The 18,714-nt window shown below is 46.8% G+C and overlaps 2 protein-coding genes across 5 annotated transcripts in view; one reads left to right on the top strand and one right to left on the bottom strand.

The window, feature by feature from the left end:
* LOC122236176 (translation initiation factor IF-2-like) overlaps positions 1 to 6,249 on the bottom strand; it is a 29,353-nt gene extending 23,104 nt beyond the window's left edge. Inside the window, exons 1-4 of the mRNA XM_042977068.1 lie at positions 6,098 to 6,249; positions 5,530 to 5,990; positions 4,834 to 4,896; positions 4,139 to 4,272 (exon numbers count right to left, since the gene is read on the bottom strand). Of these exons, the coding sequence (XP_042833002.1) occupies positions 4,139 to 4,272; positions 4,834 to 4,896; positions 5,530 to 5,990; positions 6,098 to 6,249 (810 nt within the window). The remainder of the gene's footprint in view (positions 1 to 4,138; positions 4,273 to 4,833; positions 4,897 to 5,529; positions 5,991 to 6,097) is intronic.
* Positions 6,054 to 18,714, top strand: part of LOC102962413 (ankyrin repeat domain-containing protein 26-like) — a 138,698-nt gene continuing 126,037 nt past the window's right edge. For 2 of the 4 annotated variants that reach the window (XM_042977070.1, XM_042977069.1), the window contains exons 1-4: positions 6,054 to 6,498; positions 11,210 to 11,324; positions 11,486 to 11,659; positions 18,054 to 18,160. In XM_042977070.1, the coding sequence (XP_042833004.1) occupies positions 6,248 to 6,498; positions 11,210 to 11,324; positions 11,486 to 11,659; positions 18,054 to 18,160 (647 nt within the window). In that variant the 5' untranslated portion in view covers positions 6,054 to 6,247. Of the gene's footprint in view, positions 6,499 to 6,890; positions 6,948 to 11,209; positions 11,325 to 11,485; positions 11,660 to 18,053; positions 18,161 to 18,714 lie in introns of those variants that run through there. The other 2 variants (XM_042977071.1, XM_042977072.1) reach the window with 2 other exon arrangements.

The following is an 18,714-nucleotide window of genomic DNA, read 5'->3' as shown; positions in this document are numbered from 1 at the left end:
AGGTCGAGGTGGGGTAGAACAGCCTGGGAAGTCATCCATTCTGGGCCCCAGTCAACCAGAATCCTGGAGACTGCCTCTGGCCACCCTCCCTTGCTCAGACCCCAATCTGAGCTGCTGCTTCTGGGAAGTTCCCAGCCTGCTAGGAGAGGGCAACTGGAGGGCAGACCCCGAGGAGGCCCCAGTGTCAGAGCAGACTCTGGCCTCCTGCCTTGGCCCTCACCCTGCCCCTCCCAGGGGATTCCTCCTTCAGCAGGAGCCAAAGTCTAGAGCCAAACAGGCTCTAAATTCATAAAGCAATGGAGTAATTAGGGTGTGTGAATGATTGTTTCCAACTTTATTTTTCTAGATAAAACGAAAATAAGTGGGCCAACAGGGGAATTTCCACTTGGGGCGGTGCAAGAAAAAGTATTTTGAGACCCCGTTAACTTCCTGGGTTACAGGCAGTGCTGTGGGCCCATGTCAGCCCCACTCTAGACCACAGGTGGGTGGTCCACTACCCTTCCACCATGCCTGCTTTCAGCCCCGCCCAAAGCCTCACTTCCCTTTCCCTTCTGGCAGGTGTGGCTAAGCAGGGTCCCTGTGACCATCCCTCCATGGTGTGAGGATGCCCTCTGGAGGGTCAGTCTCCTCCCACAGGGATGGAAAGGGAGGAGGAATGGGTAAAAGAACAGGGATGCTCCCTGGGGCTGAAAGTCATTCACTCATTCATTCATTCTTTCATTCATTCAAGCTCCTATAGGATAGGGAACTCACGGCCTAGTGGAACACGCCACAGCAAACACACTGAAGAAAGAGAAGTGGTGCTCTGCCCAGCCCACAGCAAGGAGCCTCTCTGCACAACGAACGGATGCTCAAGCTGAGAGGCAAAGGATGGGTGGTCGTTAACAAGACAGAGCCTCCATTCCCCCATCTGCAAAAGGGATTATCACAGTACCTCTATCACAGGTCGTTGTCCAGATGCAATGTTAGCTACTAATATTTTTATGGACAGGCAGGGTGCACACGAGAGGGGCTGCAAGGCCAGAGAAACAGCAGAAGGGGAGGAGGGTCTGTGGGATTTGGGGTGGAGGCTTTTGAAGGGTGACAGAGTTTCAGGGCACATAGGAAGAAGTGGGTGGAACAGACATTCAGGCAGAGGGAACAGCATAAGCAAGGGAATAGAATCTGACATTTGAGACCCGTCTGGACCCTTTCTCAGAGCTCTGTCAGGTTAATGCTTGGGATCCAGTTAGGTCATGCTGTGCAGACAGCCCAAACCAGGCCAAGGTCAAGAGGATCCAGAACAGAAGTGACGCAGGGTCAGAGGTGCAGAGGTTCCCAGGAAGGGAGGACACCAGTCCTCCTTCCCCTCTGCCCTCCATCTCACCATGGGTTACTTATTCAGAGTGGTCTCTTGTCCTGGCCTCAGCCTGTCGGATGCCTCCCTCTCTCAGCTACAGTATGGCCTGGCAGCTCTCCAAGTCTCTGGAGCCTTCTCTCCTTATTCAACCATCATTTATTAAGCACCTACTGAATGCCTGGGTGCTAAAGCTGGCATGGACCAGCTCCCACTGCGAGATGGTTAAGCTGTTGGTAGCCTCAAATGGGCCTTGCTGGAAGATTTACACCATGGAAACCTGCCAACGCTGTTTATCAGGTACCTTTTTCTCCCAGAGGGCCTGTTGCCAGCACACCATTGCCCCCTGCCCAAGCAACGGACACAGAAAGGCAGGCCCCCGCCTATAGGGACTCACACACGAGAGGAAGACGATAGCCTACTGGAGCAGGCTGTGTAGTCTTCCAGGACGCAGGGGTGAACTGGGAGACCCATTCTGGAAGAGGGGGCATAAATGCCCACTAGAAACTGAACCAAGCTGTTCAAATAGCACTAGTGTGTGTCGTTCCCATTTTACAGGCAAGGAAACAGGCACAGAGAGGCAGAGTCACCAGTAAGAAGTCACACAAGTAAGAAGTGGCAGAGTTGAGATTTGAACCTGGGCCACTGGATCTGGAGTCCTTGCTTTTAACTTCTGCCCTTGACTGTCCCATGGTGCAATTAATGCAACGCCCAGCCCCCCATCCCCCCAACCCCGGCCCCCCCCACACACCCCTAAGCAGCCAGCACAGTGCTACACAAGACCATGGAGGCCCGACTGGTTTTGCTGCCCAACGAGATTCCATTCTCCTGGGGCTAAGGTCTGTGTCCTCTCCACCCGGCTGCCCATGACAGTGCCCCTCGCAGGAAGGTATTGTGTTTGTTGGTCTGAGTGTCTGAAGAACCTTCTGGAAGGGAGCTCTGGTCCTCCATGTGCAGGGCTAGGGCTGACTAGGAGGAAGGGGTGCATCATGCAGCATGGAGAAAAAAGAGGCTTTGGCCTTGGGGAACACAGCAGGGTCCGTTGAATGCCGTGGCTAAGGTGCCCATAGGGGCACAAGGAGGACCACCCCGCCCCGGCCGCCGCCCACTGCTTCTCTCTTCTTCCAGAATAGCATGAGCACACGGACTTGCAGTGCCCCCAGCCCTGGCTTCCCTGGGTCACATCCAGCCCTCACAGGATCCTCATCGCCACAGGGTAAATTGAGACTGGCCCACCAACTGACATCAATGCCCCCATTTTCCAGGTAAACATACTGGCACAGCGGCCAAGGATTTCCCGAGGCCTTCTCAGGTGCTGGGCTCCCTACACTCATCACCTCATGCAGACCTCCCCACAACCCTGTGGAGGAGTCTCCCCGTTTGACAGATGTGGACACTGAGACTCAGAAAGCGGGCTTGCTTGGGGTGGTCCAGCCACCGGCAGATGTGAGCCAAGCAGCCCTGACCACAGCAGGGACCCTGGGCAGACTCCAGAGGGGCTGCTGAGCCAGATGGCAGCACTGCCGCCCCATCAGCTCCTCGCTGTCCTTGGGAGCTTGCTTGGGCCAGCTTGCTGGGATGGCCTGACACCTCACCTCCACCTGGCCCTCCTTCCCTTCGTTCACGTGGGTCACTCCCATACCTGACCAGCCCCCCCTTCCACAACTCTCCACCCCGACCAGGCGCTCACATCTCACAGCCTCTGCTCCAGCCATTCCCTCTACCTAGAGTGCCCTTCCCTTTAGTGCTGAGCAAGCCAACTCTTCCAGCAACTTCTCTCTCCTCCCTGGGCTGGCAGAACCTCTTCCAAACTTTCCCAAGACCCTGTGCCTATCTCCTCAGCACCCGGAGGCCTGGATCTTCAGTACCTGCCCTGCCCGGGGAGGTGACCCGCCAGTATCCACAGCTCCCCATCAAGGCAGGTCAGGACTGGTGTCCCAGGAGTGGCAAAGAGTGCTATGGGGATGGGGCAGTGCCAGTTCTGGGGAGCCATGGAGGGGTCTCTCTGGGGTAGTATTCCTGCCCACAGGCCTTCGAGGGAGTCTTCCAGAGCCAGGAGAGTCACATGACCTCCAGCTACTAGAGCTGGCTGAGACCCACCTCTGCTTCTCATGGCACTCCAGCTCAGGTGCCACCATTCTGACTTACATCCAAGCTCCCCTCCCCAACCCAGCTTCCAGAACTCACTATTTGCAGATATTGATAGAGCCCTCCTCCAGCCAGGTTCCCTTCCCCACCCTTCCCAGTGCAGTGAAAAGCAACTGAGCCTCGCCACGCCCCCCCCCCAACCCCAACTAAAGGACTAAGGGTGCTCTCCCCACGCCCCTCTGCCTGGTCCAGTCAAGCAGCCACAGTCCCAGCCTCCGCTCCCGCCCTGTTCCAGGACCCCCAAGCTGGAGGCTTGGGGAGTGGGGGGCAGAGCTCACAAAGAGCCTTTTGAGCCCCTCGCGTAGGGGATGCCCCTGCCCAGGCCTAGGGAGGGGATCTAAGGCATGAGGCTTTGCCCTCCAGGGCCTGGGAAAGGTCCTGGGGCCAGCCTGGATGGGGGAGGGGGCATCAGAGCCCAGTAGTCTCCCTGGAATCCCGCCCCCACATCCTTGTCTCTACGCCCCCAAACCCTGTTCCTGGGGCTCCCACTCCCGCACCTAGGGTGACGCTCAGGGAGGGAGGGGGCTGTGGGAGCCCTGACGGCTTGGCGGGGTGGGGGTTGGGCCGGGAGCCCAGAGATGGAGGCGGAGGGTCAGGAGTGCGGCGATGGAGGGGCTGCGGCTAGGGTCACCCTGGACGCCAGGGTCAACTCACCCATCTCCAGCCTGGTCTCAGCAGCGCAGGCAACAGCGGCAGCGTCGGCGATGGCTGCGCGGCCCTCGAGGCCCCAGCGGGGAGATACTGGCGTCTGCTGCAGCCTCTCACCCCAACTCGAGCTCCTGCAGAGTCTGGGGCGAGCGCAGGGCATCATGGACCTTGAGGCCCCACGCCCGGCCCACATCCCCGCCTCACGCCCCCACCTCCACCCCTCCCGCCTTCCAGGCACCGCCGCCAGGCTGCACCCTGGGACGCGGCGCGGGGGAGGGGCCCCCCAGGGAAGGGTGTGTGGGGCGAGAGGGGTGCCAAGGGGAGGCCGGAGCTAGGCGAGAAGAGGTGCCGGCTCCCGCCAGGCTCCCCGGCTCCGGACCCCACCCCATTCCCCCACCGGAGCCCCCTGCCCTTTGTTCGCAGTTCCCCTGTAGGCGCGGGGCCCTACAGTCTCCCTGGCATCCAATAGTCTCCCTGGCATCCGGCCCTCACCTCTCTGTCTCCACGCCCCCAACACCCGGGCCCGGGGCTCCCACTCCTGCCCCAAGGGTCACGCTCAGGGAGGGAGTGGGCTGTGGGAGCCCTGACGCCGTGGGAGGGTGGTTGTGCCGGGAGCGCGGAGATGGAGGCGGAGGGCCAGGAGGAGGGCGTGGATGGAGGGGCTGCGGAGCGGGGTCCCTAGGATGCCAGGGTCAACTCACCCATCTCCAGCCTGGTCTCAGCAGCGCAGGCAACAGCGGCGGTGGCGGCGGCGGCGGCGATGGCTGCGCGGTCCTCGAGGCCCCGGCGGGGAGATGCTGGCGTCTGCTGCAGCCTCTGACCCCATCTCGGGCTCGGGCGGAGGCTGAGGCATGCGCCCGGCATCGCGGGCATCGCGGCCCCGCGCCCGGCCCATAGCCCCGCGTCCCGGCCCCACCTCCACCCCTTCCCGCGGTCCAGGCACGGCGGCCAGTCTGCACCCTGGGACGCGGCGCGGGGAAGGGGCCCCCCGGGAGTGGCGTGTGGGGCGAGAGGGGTGCCAAAGGCAGGCCTGAACGCGGCGAGCAGAGGTGCGGGCTCCCGCCTGTCTTGGCAGCTCCGGACCCCGCCCCACCCCCCACCGGAGCCCCCTCCCCTCCGTTCACAGTGCCCCGCTGGGCCTGGGCGTGGGAGTGGGAGCCCAACAGTCTCCCAGGCATCCGGCCCCCACCTCCCTGTCTCCAAGCCCCCAACCCACGGCCCCTGGGTTCCGCTCCCGCCCCTAGGGTCATGCTCAGGGAGGGAGGGGGCTGTGGGAGCCCTGAAGGCGTGGGGGGGGGGGGGTTGGGCCGGCAGCGCGGAGTTCAAGGCCGAGGGCTAGGAGTGCCTGGATGGAGGGGCTGTGGCGCGGGTCCCCCGGGACGCCAGTGTCAACTCACCCATCTCCAGCCTGGTCTCAGCAGCAGAGGCAACAGCGGCGGCGGTGGCGGCGGCGGCGGCGTTGGCTCCGCGGCCCCCGGGGCCCCAGGCTGGAAGATGCTGGCTTCCGCCGCAGTCTCTCGTCCCATCCCGGGATCTGGTGGCGGCTGCAGCGGGCTCCAGGCTTCGCGGGCGTCGCGGCCCCGGCCCGGCCCCTATCCCCGCCTCACGCCCCACCTCCAGCCCTTCCCACGGTCCTGGCACGGCCTCCTGGCTGCACCCTGGGCCCCGGCGCGGGGGCGGGGCCCCTCGGGAGGCGCGCGTGGGGCGAGAAGGGTGCCGAGGCGAGACCCGAGCGTGGCGAGCAGAGGTGCTGGCTCCCGCTGGGTTCCGTGGCTTGGGACCCCGCCCTACCCCCCACCGGAGCCTCCTCCCCTCTGTTCGCTGCGCCGCGCTGGGCCGGCGGACGGGGGCTTTGGAGCTGCGGGTACCGTTGACAGTTAGGCTTCTGTGCGCATGCGCATTGGTTGCCTCTTCTGAAGTGCGCAAGCGCGCTTGTGTCCGGCGGTATTGCTTGTTGCCGGTTACTGAGAAGTGGCAGCTACCCAAACCCGGATCCTCACTGCTGGGGTGTTGTGGCCAGGCGGGTTTGGCCTGTCTCCGGCGCTAGTGTTGGGCTCCGGAGGTAGTGGAAAGGGAGGGCGGGGTGAAGTCTCTGTGGAGCCCGCAGGCTTCGCCATGAAGAGGATTTGGGGGTTCGGGAGGGAGAAGGGCATGTCGCCCTTGGGCTCCGCTTCTGGCTTGCAGAGGCAGGGCAGGGGCGTTGGGCAGAAGAACAATAGAATTGACAACTTGCTGCTGGGTTACCATGTCCAAGACAGAGATCTCAGAAAGATCCACAAGGCTGCCTGTGTGGGCAATGCAGCGCAAGTGCAACAGATTCTGTTCTTGGGGGAAAATGGCGTGGATGATAGAGACAAGATGAACAGGTAATAGGGGCTTGGAGGCTGGCAGGGAGGAGGTGGGACGGACCTGGGAGAAGAGCACACCTGGCCTAGCTCTACCTGTGCATCCGAGCCCTCCCTCAGGGGGCTGGGTTCCTGAGGTCCCGCTGCCCCTCGGTCGTGGGAACCCTACGTGGTCTAGCACCAGGCCGACAGCGTGAGTGGCAAAAACAAAGTCTTCAGCTGCCCTGGCACGTACCCGGTAATTCCTGAACAGACCACTTGACTCTCAAGTTTGACGTGATTTACCCAAATTTCAATAGTTATACACACGAAATTAAGTGTCGACAACATGTTGTTTTTAATGGACTCATTTTCATACCATAACGTCACAGAAAAGCGCATAATGGGAGAAATAATTCCTGTAATCAACTTCTGGGCTAGAAATTCTTGGGACAAAATCCAGTATCCAGTTTATGTCTGTGTACACTTAGGTATGTGTGCTATTTCCTGAGGGACCTTGGAAGGACATTTTGAAGTGGAAGATGGCTCTGAATAGGAGGACTCCTTTTTCTCAAAATGTGTACCCTTCCTGTATTTGTCAGTGTTAGGTAAAGCAAATGAAAGCATCCTGGTTTTAAGAATTTTGAGCTACACATGCTCTTCTTGTGATGTCATTAAGGAAATTTTTGGACTCACTATCTTGTACATCTGAAATTGGTAGAACACTGTATGTTAACAAACTGGAATTAACCTAAGAACTTATGTTTTTATATAGGAGGTAGATTGCCCTTCCAGATATCAAAATGTACCTGAAATTTCCACAAATTATTCATTTACACACAGCTGAAAAGACAGATAAAGGAGTGGTGCAGAGTAGAACATGACCAACGCTCAAATATACATAAGACTTTAGAATTTCATACTGGTGACATTTCATATTAGTAGGAAAAGGTGAACTATTCGTAAGTAGTGGAGAAACAGCCGATTTGGAGAAAACTTGTTAGAATTTTATCTCCCTAAAATAAGTTCCAGATGGGATATCAATTTAAAAATTTTAATAGGCAAAATAAGAAAAGTAACAGAAAAAAATCCCACAAATGCCTATTTACCCATCCTAAGAATGACTTGAAAAGCAAGACTTTTGGGGGGTGCCTGGGTGGCTCAGTCAGTTAAGCCTCTGACTCTTGATTTCGGCTCAGGTCATAATCTCAGGTGTTCATGGTTTCAAGCCCTTCGACGGGCTCCCTGCTGTCAATGTGGAGCATGCTTGGGATTCTGTGTTGCCTCTCTCTCTCTCTCTCTCTCTCTCTCTCTCTCTCTCTCGTCTCTGTCTCTCTCTCTCTCTCTCTGTCTCTCTCTCTGTCTCTCTCTATTTCTCTCTCAAAAAAAAAAAAATTGGGGCCCCTGGGTGGCTCAGTCAGTTAAGCGGTCTGACTTTGGGAGTCATGATCCCGTGCTTTGTGGGTTCGAGCCCCGCTTCAGGCTCTGTGCTGACAGCTCAGATTCTGTGTCTCCCTCTCTCTCTGCCCCTCCCTTGCTTGCACGCTGTGTCTCTGTCTCCCAAAAATACATAAATATTAAAAAATATTTTTTTTAAATCAAGAATTCTGGAGATTGATTTAGCAACATAAAAAACTAAAAGCCTCTATCAGAAAATAATATTATTAAAATAAAAGACAATGCACTTGCAAATATTTACAACATATTTGTATCAGACAACAGAATCTATCTTCGTTTTACAGGGAAGTCTTTGAAATCAAAACGAACAAAAACCTGTAATTTGAAATCGTGCAAAGTATTTCTTTGCATATCTACAAGGGACCAGTGGACATAGGGAAATATAGTGTCCCTGGGAAAAAAGAAATTTAAGTGAAAAAGGGACTGAAATACAGTTTTCCATCTACAACCTTTGTGAAAATAGAGTGATGGTGCTTATACTGCCGCTAAAGTTTAAGTTGTTTTCGACTTTCCAATAGACAATTTGGTGTAAGTACCACATTTAAAAAATATGTATTCCTTTTACCCATCAATTTTATTTCTACTAAAATATCTTTAGGAAATCACTAGAGATAAATGACATACATTTTGCTTTTCTCAGCACTATTTAAAATAGCAATGTATTAAGAAGAACTCGTATAATGGCTTTTATAAGTAAATGTCATTACATCCATAAGATGGATATGTGATCATTGAAAGTGGCATAGATAATAGATATACACAGAGATGCAGAGCTGTGCTTTAGTTGATCACTAAGTGAGAACAAAAATCAGTGTGATCATAGGTACACACAAGCAGACTACGGTTTTATGTTAAGCCCAAAAATGCACAAAATGTGATGACATTTGTTATTTCTGAGCCTTTGTATTTACATGCATTTTTCTTTGCCTTCAAAGAAAATCTGTGCTTTCTACAGGAAAAGGGGTATAAAGGTCCTATTAAAAGTTTATTATCAACAGAAAGGGTTTATTGTCGTTGAAGTAATCCTGGAGAAGAGCAAGAATATTGATCTTATATACATAAAAATAATTTCTCACTTTGTGTTAAAAAATATTTTTGGATGTAAAATAAGAAAAGTGAGTTAATTAAAATGTTTTTTGAGGATTGGCATATTTGGACAACTTTTGGCCTCTTCAGAAGTAAAGGGAGTATTTTTATTTGCACTTGTAGATTTTATTATGCACATATTAAGCATATACATATGTTTTCTGTTATAGGTAGCTTTATTACGTGTAATAGGTAAATGGTTTATATTAATCATGAAAATAAAATATATTAGTTGTGTGCTTATGAAAAAAATAAGACTTAGCAAAGATAAGTGTTTATTTACTGTTTCAGAAGTATGCTTTCCTTTATATACCTTTCTTTAAAAATATTGAACTCTCCAAATGTATTTATCCACTCTTTGCATCCATTTATTTATCACCTAGAACCTGCACATATATTATTTAGCGGACATACTCTACCCAAGATCCTTTTGTTCACAAAGACTTCATTTTGCACAGTATGAGCAAGATGAGGAATTTTATTTATTTATTTTCTAAAGATTTTATTTTTTTAAGTTTATTTATTTATTTTTTGAGAGGGATGGGGTGGGGTTGGGGGTGGGGGCAATGGAAGGACAGAGAGAGAGAATCCCAAGCAGGCCCCGTGCTGAAAGCAGGAACTTTTCCAATACACTTTTCAAAGAGTCCCAGCATGGGGCTTGAGCCAGTGAACATGAGATCGTGACTTGAGCCCGATCAAGAGCTGCACGCTTAACAGACTGAACCACCCAGGTGCCCCAGCTTTTATCTTGTTTACTTTATGTTTTAAGTGTTATTTATTGTTGAGGGTGAAAGCATGAGCAGGGGGAGAGGGAAAGGGAGAGGAGGGACAGAGCATCTAAAGCAGGCTCTGCACCAGATTTTATTTTTAAGTAATCTCTATACCCATTGTGGGGCTCAAATTTACAACCCTGAGATCAAGGTCCTATGCTGTACTGGCTGAGCCGGCAAGGCACCCCTAAGATGAGAAATTTTACATTGAAGTATTAGGACTTAATCTCAATGGGAAGTTTTCCTCCTTCCTTTCAAAGTTTCTGAAGATAGAAAATTGTAAAAGATAACCTTTACCTGCCCTTCTGAAATTTATGAGAGTAGTAGGTACTAATATTGATCACTGGAAATACTTGATTTTCGTACAATCTGTAGACCTCAATATTTAATAAAATGAGCTGTTCCTAGTCATTGGAATCCTGAGTTTCCTGTGGCTTAAACTTTCTTGAGAAGCAAAGTAAGAAGTCCTTAAAAAATGTTTTCCTTTTGTTAATTTAGTCCTCTTTTCCTATAATGCTTTTCAGAACTAAAATTTATTTAAGTGCCAATCATATGACTAGAACTGCAATAGACCTATTGTATATACCATCATTTCACATAATGGAAGACACCAAGATTCTATGATGTCCCACTATTTTATATGCCAATTATTTTTTTAAAGTCCTGCCATTTACAGTTGTAAGACATTTTGAGTTATAAATTGCATTCCAATGTCAGAGATGTTAAAATGTGACAAAATGAGCATCTTGGAATCATTGAAACGCAGTATTCTTGCTAATCCTTAAAACATGTCTGCAACGTAGGTGTAATTGTATCAAGGTACCTAATTGAAGTGTTGTCTATGTAAAGCAGTAGTAATGGTAAAAATTATATTATCCAACAACTATTGAGATGTTATTTGTGCTAGGAGGTGTTCTAAATACTTGCATAGATCCTCATTTAAGCATCACAACGAGGTCTTGTGAGATAACTACTCAGTATTTTATTTCATTTCATTTCATTATTATCTTTTTTTTTTTTTTTTACTAATCTCTACACCTATGTGGGGCTTCAAACTCACGACCCTGAGATCAAGAGTTACATGCTCTTCAGACTGAGCTAGCCAGGTGACACAAGACAACTACTATTTTTATCCCCTTTTGTTGAGGACATTGAGGATAAGTCTAAGCAATAACTAGTGAGTGACAGAGTTAAACTAGGATTCAAACCCAGGTGGAGCTGAATCCCCAGGTCATGCTCTTTCTCTTCAAACAGGCTGCTCTTTTATTAGTGTGATGAGTAATCACTACTAAATATTGTACTTTCTCCAGAGGAAAACTGAATCTTTGTTTTGGAGGCATAGGAATAACATGCTACTTAATGTTTACAATTTCCTGAATTAACTGCAAGTTTTGAGAGAGTGCACTATCATTTCCTAAAAAGTCCTCTCACTTTTTTAGGACTGCTCTCCATTTGGCCTGTGCCAATGGCCATCCAGAAGTGGTGAGCCTCCTAGTAGAGAGGAAATGTCATCTTAACCTCTGTGATCATGAAAACAGGACAGCTCTCATGAAGGTATGTAGTACCAGCTATGTCTGCCTGAGATAGATTTGATGTCATTACTTAGAATGAAAATGAAATTATTGCCTTGAAACAAAACGAATTGGTGAAACCTGTGGCATGCTTACTTTAAATTCTCAGAATTTACACTCTGTTTCTTGGCATATCACTGACAGGCCGTACAGTGCCAGGAAGAGAAATGTGTAAACATACTATTGGAAAATGGTGCCGATCCAAATATTAGGGATGTGAGTGGCAACACTGCTCTCCACTATGCGGCCTTTGGTGATAATATATCCATAATAGAGAAGCTGCTGCTATACAATGCGAATACTGAAGCAAGAAATAAGGTAAAGAACTAATTTATACAGTATTTGAAATTTTATATATATACGTGAATATTTTAACCACAAAATGTTTTATTTCACACACACACACACACGCACGCACGCACACACACACACACTCACTCACTGAATTCTATATATCAGGCCCTGTCATCATGGAAATAACTCCAATGCCAAGCCAGGGAGGGCTAGAAAAAAGTAGTGCCCACAGAAAGGGCAAAGTTGTATCTCCCAGCCACCCTTCCACCCCAGAAAGAAAATGTTTCCATTAGTGCCTACAAGTGGATGGTAGTCTCAGAGCCCATAAAGGACTAAAGGTCTAGAGGGGAGTGAGGTGACGATGGAGGCTGGGTGCTATGCAGGGGCTTAGGCAAGGGGTGCTGCTTGGGGATAGGTGGGAGGAGGAAAGGACACCCAGACCCAGCAGGGAGAGCTTGGATGTGTGCAAGTGGGAGGAGAAAGCAGCAGGTTGTAGGTGCTGGGCACTGCAGGCCCCGGTGCTCTGAAGATGAGGGCATTGGGGTCAGGTCATGTCTTGACATCCACCAAAGGCATCTACTTGTGTTGGTAGCCACTCGACCAGCCATGTACCATGTTGGGGTGTCCCACTTCAGAGAGTAGCTCCTGCTCAACCTTGTGTAGCTCCTCAGCAGGGTTGTAGCTGTACATGGGGAGTAGATGATGGCCACGCTTGCTGGCCCACCTGCCTTTTCTTTGACATGCATTACCTCTCACTGCTGAAGCCCCTAGAGGAACACCCTTGGTTGACACGGGCAGGGTCAATTTTATGTATTCGGAAGTTCAAGGATTCCCTGAATGAGAATATTTGGCAATAACTTATTTATCTAAGATTTCTCCTTTCTTTCTTTCTTTCTTTCTTTCTTTCTTTCTTTCTTTCTTTCTTTCTTCCTATTATTTTTTATTTATTTTTGAGAGAGAGAGAGAGACAGAGACAGAACAAGAGGGGGAGAGGGGCAGAGAGAGAGAGGGAGACACAGAATCTGAAGCAGGCTCCAGGCTCCCAGCTGTCAGCACAGAGCCCAATGCAGGGCATGAACTCATGAGCCATGAGATTAAGACCTGAGCTGAAGTTGGATGCTCTACCAACTGAGCCACCTAGGCACCCCTAAGATTTCATTTTAAATAAGGATACTTCTAAAGAAACAGAGAATACTGCTTTGTTTTATGTATTTGTGACAAATATTTATGAAAACAATATATTTGTTAAAGGTAAAACTTATTTTGTTTTCAAATATTTTTCCCATCCAATTTTTTTTTTATTAGTGAAAAACAACACAGGAAAGCAAAATTTGCCCTAGGCTTTGTCTTAAAACTCAAAGAAAAGAAATGCATTTTACAATAAAAAATATTGCTGCTGTTGACAAGTTCCTATTTGATAAAAAAGTGATTTATAAAAATGGGATTTATCTTTTATTGGCCAAGGCTTAAGAGAAAAAAGGGGAAAGGAGGGAGCAGTCAGAACTAAGTGGGCCAATTTGGAAATTTGACAAGTGAGAGAAAATAACAAGAAGAGGTTGTTTGTTTTATTGTTTATTTTTTCCCCTTCAGTTTATATGTTTAGTCAAGGAGTCTTCAATTTTTGAGGGGAATAATTGTTACTTAGGGAAAGAGTGAGTTGTAAACCTGCCTAGAGACCAAGTGTAGGAGGACTCAGAGGAAATCAGATTGGTGGTTGATTAAGTGGGCAAGGAGAAGAAAGAACAAATAATTAACTGTCATATAATCCTATTCTGGCAGAAACAGCCACTTAGGTAAGAGTCTAAACTCTGCTCTGAAATCTAGAATATCTTGATGGGAAGTAAGAAGTTTAAAAGTAATGCAATCAAGTTGCATTTTGACTTTACATTTAGTCCCTGTTCTACCTCTGCTCAGGGAAATTAAATGCAGTTTTGATAAGTCATTCTTTTGGCTAAATCTTTAAATGATAGAGGGAGTTGGCCACATAGATGAGACTGATGTGATTGTCTGCTGCACCAGCTCTCAGCTAGAATTGTGGTGGTGAATCCCCGTGCCCTGGGGAAGTTTCAATTTTTTTTTTTTTTAACAAGCCTAAACTCTCCCCTGAAGAGTTTGAGTAAATCTAGTAACATGTATACATAGACATGGATATTTAGAAATATTTTTTTTGAGACTGTGCTACAACTCTTGGTTAAGAACTACTGGGGTGTGTGGGTGGCTCAGTCGGTTAAGCGTCTGACTTCAGGCTCCGGTCATCATCTCACAGTTCACAAGTTCTAGCCCCGTGTTGGGCTCTGTGCTGACAGCTTAGACAGAGCCTGGAGCCTGCTTCATATTCTGTAGTCTCCCTCTCTTTTTGCCCCTCCCCTGCTTGTGCTTTTTCTCTCTCTTCCACAAAAAGTGGACATTTAAAAAAAATTTTAAAAAGCTAACTACTGAATGCAGGGGTACCCAGGTTTTTCGGTTGATTAAGCGTCTGACTTCCACTCAGGTTGTGATCTCATGGTTTGTGAGTTCGAGCCCCACATTGGGCTCTGCACTGATGGTGCAGAGACACATGAGAATCTCTCTCCCTGCCCCTCCCCCACTCGCTCACGCTTGCTCTCTCGCTCTCTCTCTCTCTCATATTCATAGCCATTTGGTTATCACAAGCAGTGTTTTCCTGATTGCAATAGGAGAAAATCTTCAATCTTCTTTATTAGTTGAAGCTATGTGACCGACTGTCTTATGATGTCTGTTAAATTCATATAGCCCTGGCATAATCCAAATGGTAGTTTTAAACATGGAAATGTAGTTAGTGACAATACAGTTGAGAATTGTTTTCATAATTTAGTTTCAGCATAGTTGTGAACTAATTTGTCTATTTGATTAGCAGTCTGGGAGAATTAAACACAGATAGATTGCGGTTTTAAGAAGCATTGGAAAAATTCTTAAAGTGGGTGTTACGAGTCTTTTTGTTGTGATTCTTTTAGACAGAGAGAGTGTGAGTGGGGGAGAAGGGCAGAGGGAGAGAGGGAGAACCTCAAGCAGGCTCCAAGCTCAGTGCCAAGCTTGATGCAGGACTCGGTCCCACAACTCTGGGATCATGACCTGAGCTGAAGTCAAGCGTCAGATGCTCAACTGACTAAGCCACCCAGGCTCCCCTCTTATGAGTCTTTTTTTTTTCTTGTTTTTTTTCTTTTTTAATTTTTTTTTAACATTTATTTATTTTTGAGACAGAGAGAGACAGAGCATGAACAGGGGAGGGGCAGAGAGAGAGGGAGACACAGAAGTGAAAGCAGGCTCCAGGCTCTGAGCCATCAGCCCAGAGCCTGACGCGGGGCTCGAAATCATGGACCGCAAGATCGTGACCTGAGCCAAAGTCGGACGCTCAACCGACTGAGCCACCCAGGCCCCCCTACCCTCTTATGAGTCTTAATAGCAATTTTTATTACATGTTGGGGCCTAAGTTTTTGCTAAAACGTGATACTGATACTTCAGGAAAGATTTACATACAAATATTTGCTTTATGCACAACCAAAATACCCGTGGGCTATTGACTAAATTTGGCCCCTGGATGTGTTTCGTTTCCTCCATAAATTGAGTCAACATTTAAAATTATGACACTCATGCAGAAATCTGGATTTCAGACACTTCTTATAGAATCATACCTGGTACTTTGAGCCCATACTACTGTTTGGTATGCATTTCAGCGGCTGACCTTTTTATATGAGGTATGTGTGTCTCCAGTTTGCTACTGTCCCCACTTAGGTTCTTCACTTACTCGAGTCACCTACTTTGCTTTCATAAGCAATGCGTTTACAATTACTGTTTTATTATATATATATATATATATATATATATATATATATATATATCATATATGTGTGTGTGTGTGTGTGTATATAAAATATGTGTGTGTGTATATATATATACACATATATATCATATATTTGTGTGATATACACAAACACATACACACACACATATATTTATACACACACATATATACATATATATGTATATATATATAAATATACATGTATACATATATACATATGTATATATATATATATATATATATATATATATATATATATATTAGACTGTGTTAATCAGATCTCTTTTGGACACAAAGAAACCTTGGTAATTTTTTTTAAAGTTAATTTTGAGAAAGAGAGAGAGAATCCCTAGGAGGCACTGGGTTTGAACTCATGAATCATGAGACCATGACTTGAGCCAAAGTCAAGAGTCAGATGCTTAACTGACTGAGCTACCCAGGCGCCTCTGTTTTATGGTCTATTTTGATAAAGATTTCAAGGTTTTCAAGGCAATCCATATTAATTTATAATATATATTTTGTATTTTATGTTAGTGTCTTCGGAATAGGATTGAATTTTCCAAGTTAGACTTTCTAAGTTGTTTTTGTATTCTATTCATTTTTTAATGTTTATTGATTTTTCAAGGAGAGAGAGCACGTGCATGAGTGGGGGAGGGGCAGAGAGAAAGGGAGACACAGAATCCCAAGCAGGCTCCAGGCTGAGCTGTCAGCATAGAGCCCAATGCAGGGCTTGAACTCACAAACCATGACATCATGACCTGAACCGAAGTCGGCCTTTTAACTGACTGAGCCACTCAGGTGCCCCATAAGTTAGTTTGAAAACAAGACACTTTTTCCTTCTGTGTACTATAAATAATCGTATTCCTGGGGCGCCTGGGTGGCTCAGTCGGTTGAGCGTCCGACTTCGGCTCAGGTCATGATCTCGCTGTCTGTGAGTTTGAGCCCCGTGTGGGGCTCTGTGCTGACAGCTCAGAGACTGTAGCCTGCTTCGGATTCTGTGTCTCCCTCTCTCTCTGCCCCTCGCCTGCTCATGCTCTGTCTCTCTCTGTCAAAAATAAATAAACATTAAAAGAAACAAAATTTGAATAATCGTATTCCTATTGGAATATTTGCAAACCGTATTAGATTAATCATGGTTACAGTTGAATAGGTTATGCCCATTGCAGACAATATTCTCTTTCTCCTCAGCATTGTTCCCTAAAAATGCAAATAATGTAGTCACTTTCATTATGCTAAAAATGATCTGTATAAATCAGTGTTTGAGTTTTTATTGATAAGCCATTATATTTTTATTTCCGATTTATAGTTTGCCTAAAATATAAAGTAAGTAGCTATTCCAGTGGAAACTGGAATACAACTAGAATACAAACAGATTTTTTTAGAAGTAGATACGTATTAGGGTCCCAGGATTATTATAATTGACAATAAAATTTCATATGGAGCTTCCCAACAGTTAAGATAAAAATTTAGCATTTTATAATAGGAGAAAGCCCATGGGCTATTTAATATTAAGTAATCAAAGTTCATTTGAAGCTTAACTCTTGGAGTTCTGAGCCCATGTCCTTAGTGACCCATTTGGAGCAGCGATGCCTTATGTTGACATCTCGGATGTCAGTAGATCCTGATACCGCTGACAGAAGACAAGCAAGTTTGTATAACTTGGGGAAAAGCTTCACCTTTATCGGAAAGCTCTCCAAACTATATCCCTGAAACTCTGATTCCTCAAATGTGAATGTTTGCCACAAAAAGGATTGTCAAATGGGGACTGAGCAGATTTAAATGGATTTCTGTAATGCCAGACATATAATGCAGTTTTATAATATTTCTCAAACATAGATGATCATGAAATCTTTCCAATGGGACATAGTACTTACCTTCTGGCAAAGTAGGTATTCTTTGGAAGGTAATTTAAGAAACACTAGTCCAGAGACCATCATTTAGGTTATTAATTCAGTAAAAGTACTTAAAGCATATACTGCTGTGTTTTGGAGTTTGGAGATATAGAGATAAGAAATAGCCCCTGCTCTCAAGAAGCTCTTGGTTTAGATAGGGAACAATAACTACAGTATACCATGATAAGTACTGTGATAGAAGCAACGATCTTGGAACCAGTGAGTGTTTGAAGTGAGTTTGGGAGAATGACTTCATATAATCTGTTGAAGGAGGTGGAGAAGGGCTATTTTATTAAAAACAATTTTTAATGTGTATTTCTTTTTGAGAGAGAGAGAGAGAGAGAGAGCCAGGGCAGAGAGAGAGAGAGAGAGAGAGAGAGAGAGAGAGAGAGAATCTGGAACAGGCTCCAGGCTGTGCGCTGCCAGCATAGAGCACAAAGCAGGGATAGAACTCACAAACCCTGAGCTCATGACCTCAGCTGCAGTTGGTCACTTAACCAACTGAGCCACCCAGGTGCCCCCGTGGAGGAGGGCTATTTTAAAGAGAAGCAGCAGCAGGTGAAAGCACAGTGGTGGGAAGGAAGAGGCCATTTTTATTTACTTTTTGTATTATATGTTTCAGTTTAGAGGATCTTTTGTATGTTTTAAAATTCCGTATGGAAAGGTGTAATTTTGTAAATTCTCATTTGTTTTTGCTCTTTTACAGGATAACATCACACCACTTCTAGTTGCTGTAAATGAAAACAAACAGCAAATAGTGGAAGTTCTGGTAGAAAAGGCAGCAAATACACATGCAGAGGATAAATTAAAAAGGTGCAGTAGTTTTCTTTTAAACCTTAGTATGGTTCTAGAGTGGTAATAATTATTCAAGTCAGGAAGATTAACTTCAGAAGAAGAAGATTAATTTGTAATTATATAGTGAAAAATGTCAACACATCACCAGTTAGGTAGAAAGCAATTATTCTGACTGGGCAACATGAAGAACAGTGTATAGCAGAATTCATATTCCTTGATGATGTTGACTCATGTCATTTGCAGTGTTTATTTTTAAGTAGGTTCCATGTTCGGCGTGGAGTCCAACACTGGGCCTGAACTCATGACTCTGAGATCAAGACCCGAGCTGAGGTCAAGAGTCTGATGCTTAACCAACTGAGTCACCCAGTTGCTCCTGCAATGTTTTTTTGTTTGTTTGTTTGTTTGTTTGTTTGTTTGTTTTTCTGCCACGTGATTTTGTGTTAACTAAAGGGATTTCATTTTAGTTTTATAAAGGGTGGACTCTCAGCTCTTAATTTACTTAAGGGCACAATATTGGCCTTCTTAAACCTTTTATGGTATTTTTTAAACTTCTACTTCATAGAGGCACCTGT

This window comes from Panthera tigris, assembly GCF_018350195.1.
Source record: "Panthera tigris isolate Pti1 chromosome A1 unlocalized genomic scaffold, P.tigris_Pti1_mat1.1 chrA1_random_Un_scaffold_58, whole genome shotgun sequence".
NCBI lineage: Eukaryota > Metazoa > Chordata > Mammalia > Carnivora > Felidae > Panthera > Panthera tigris.
This window is presented reverse-complemented; position numbering and strand designations above follow the sequence as displayed.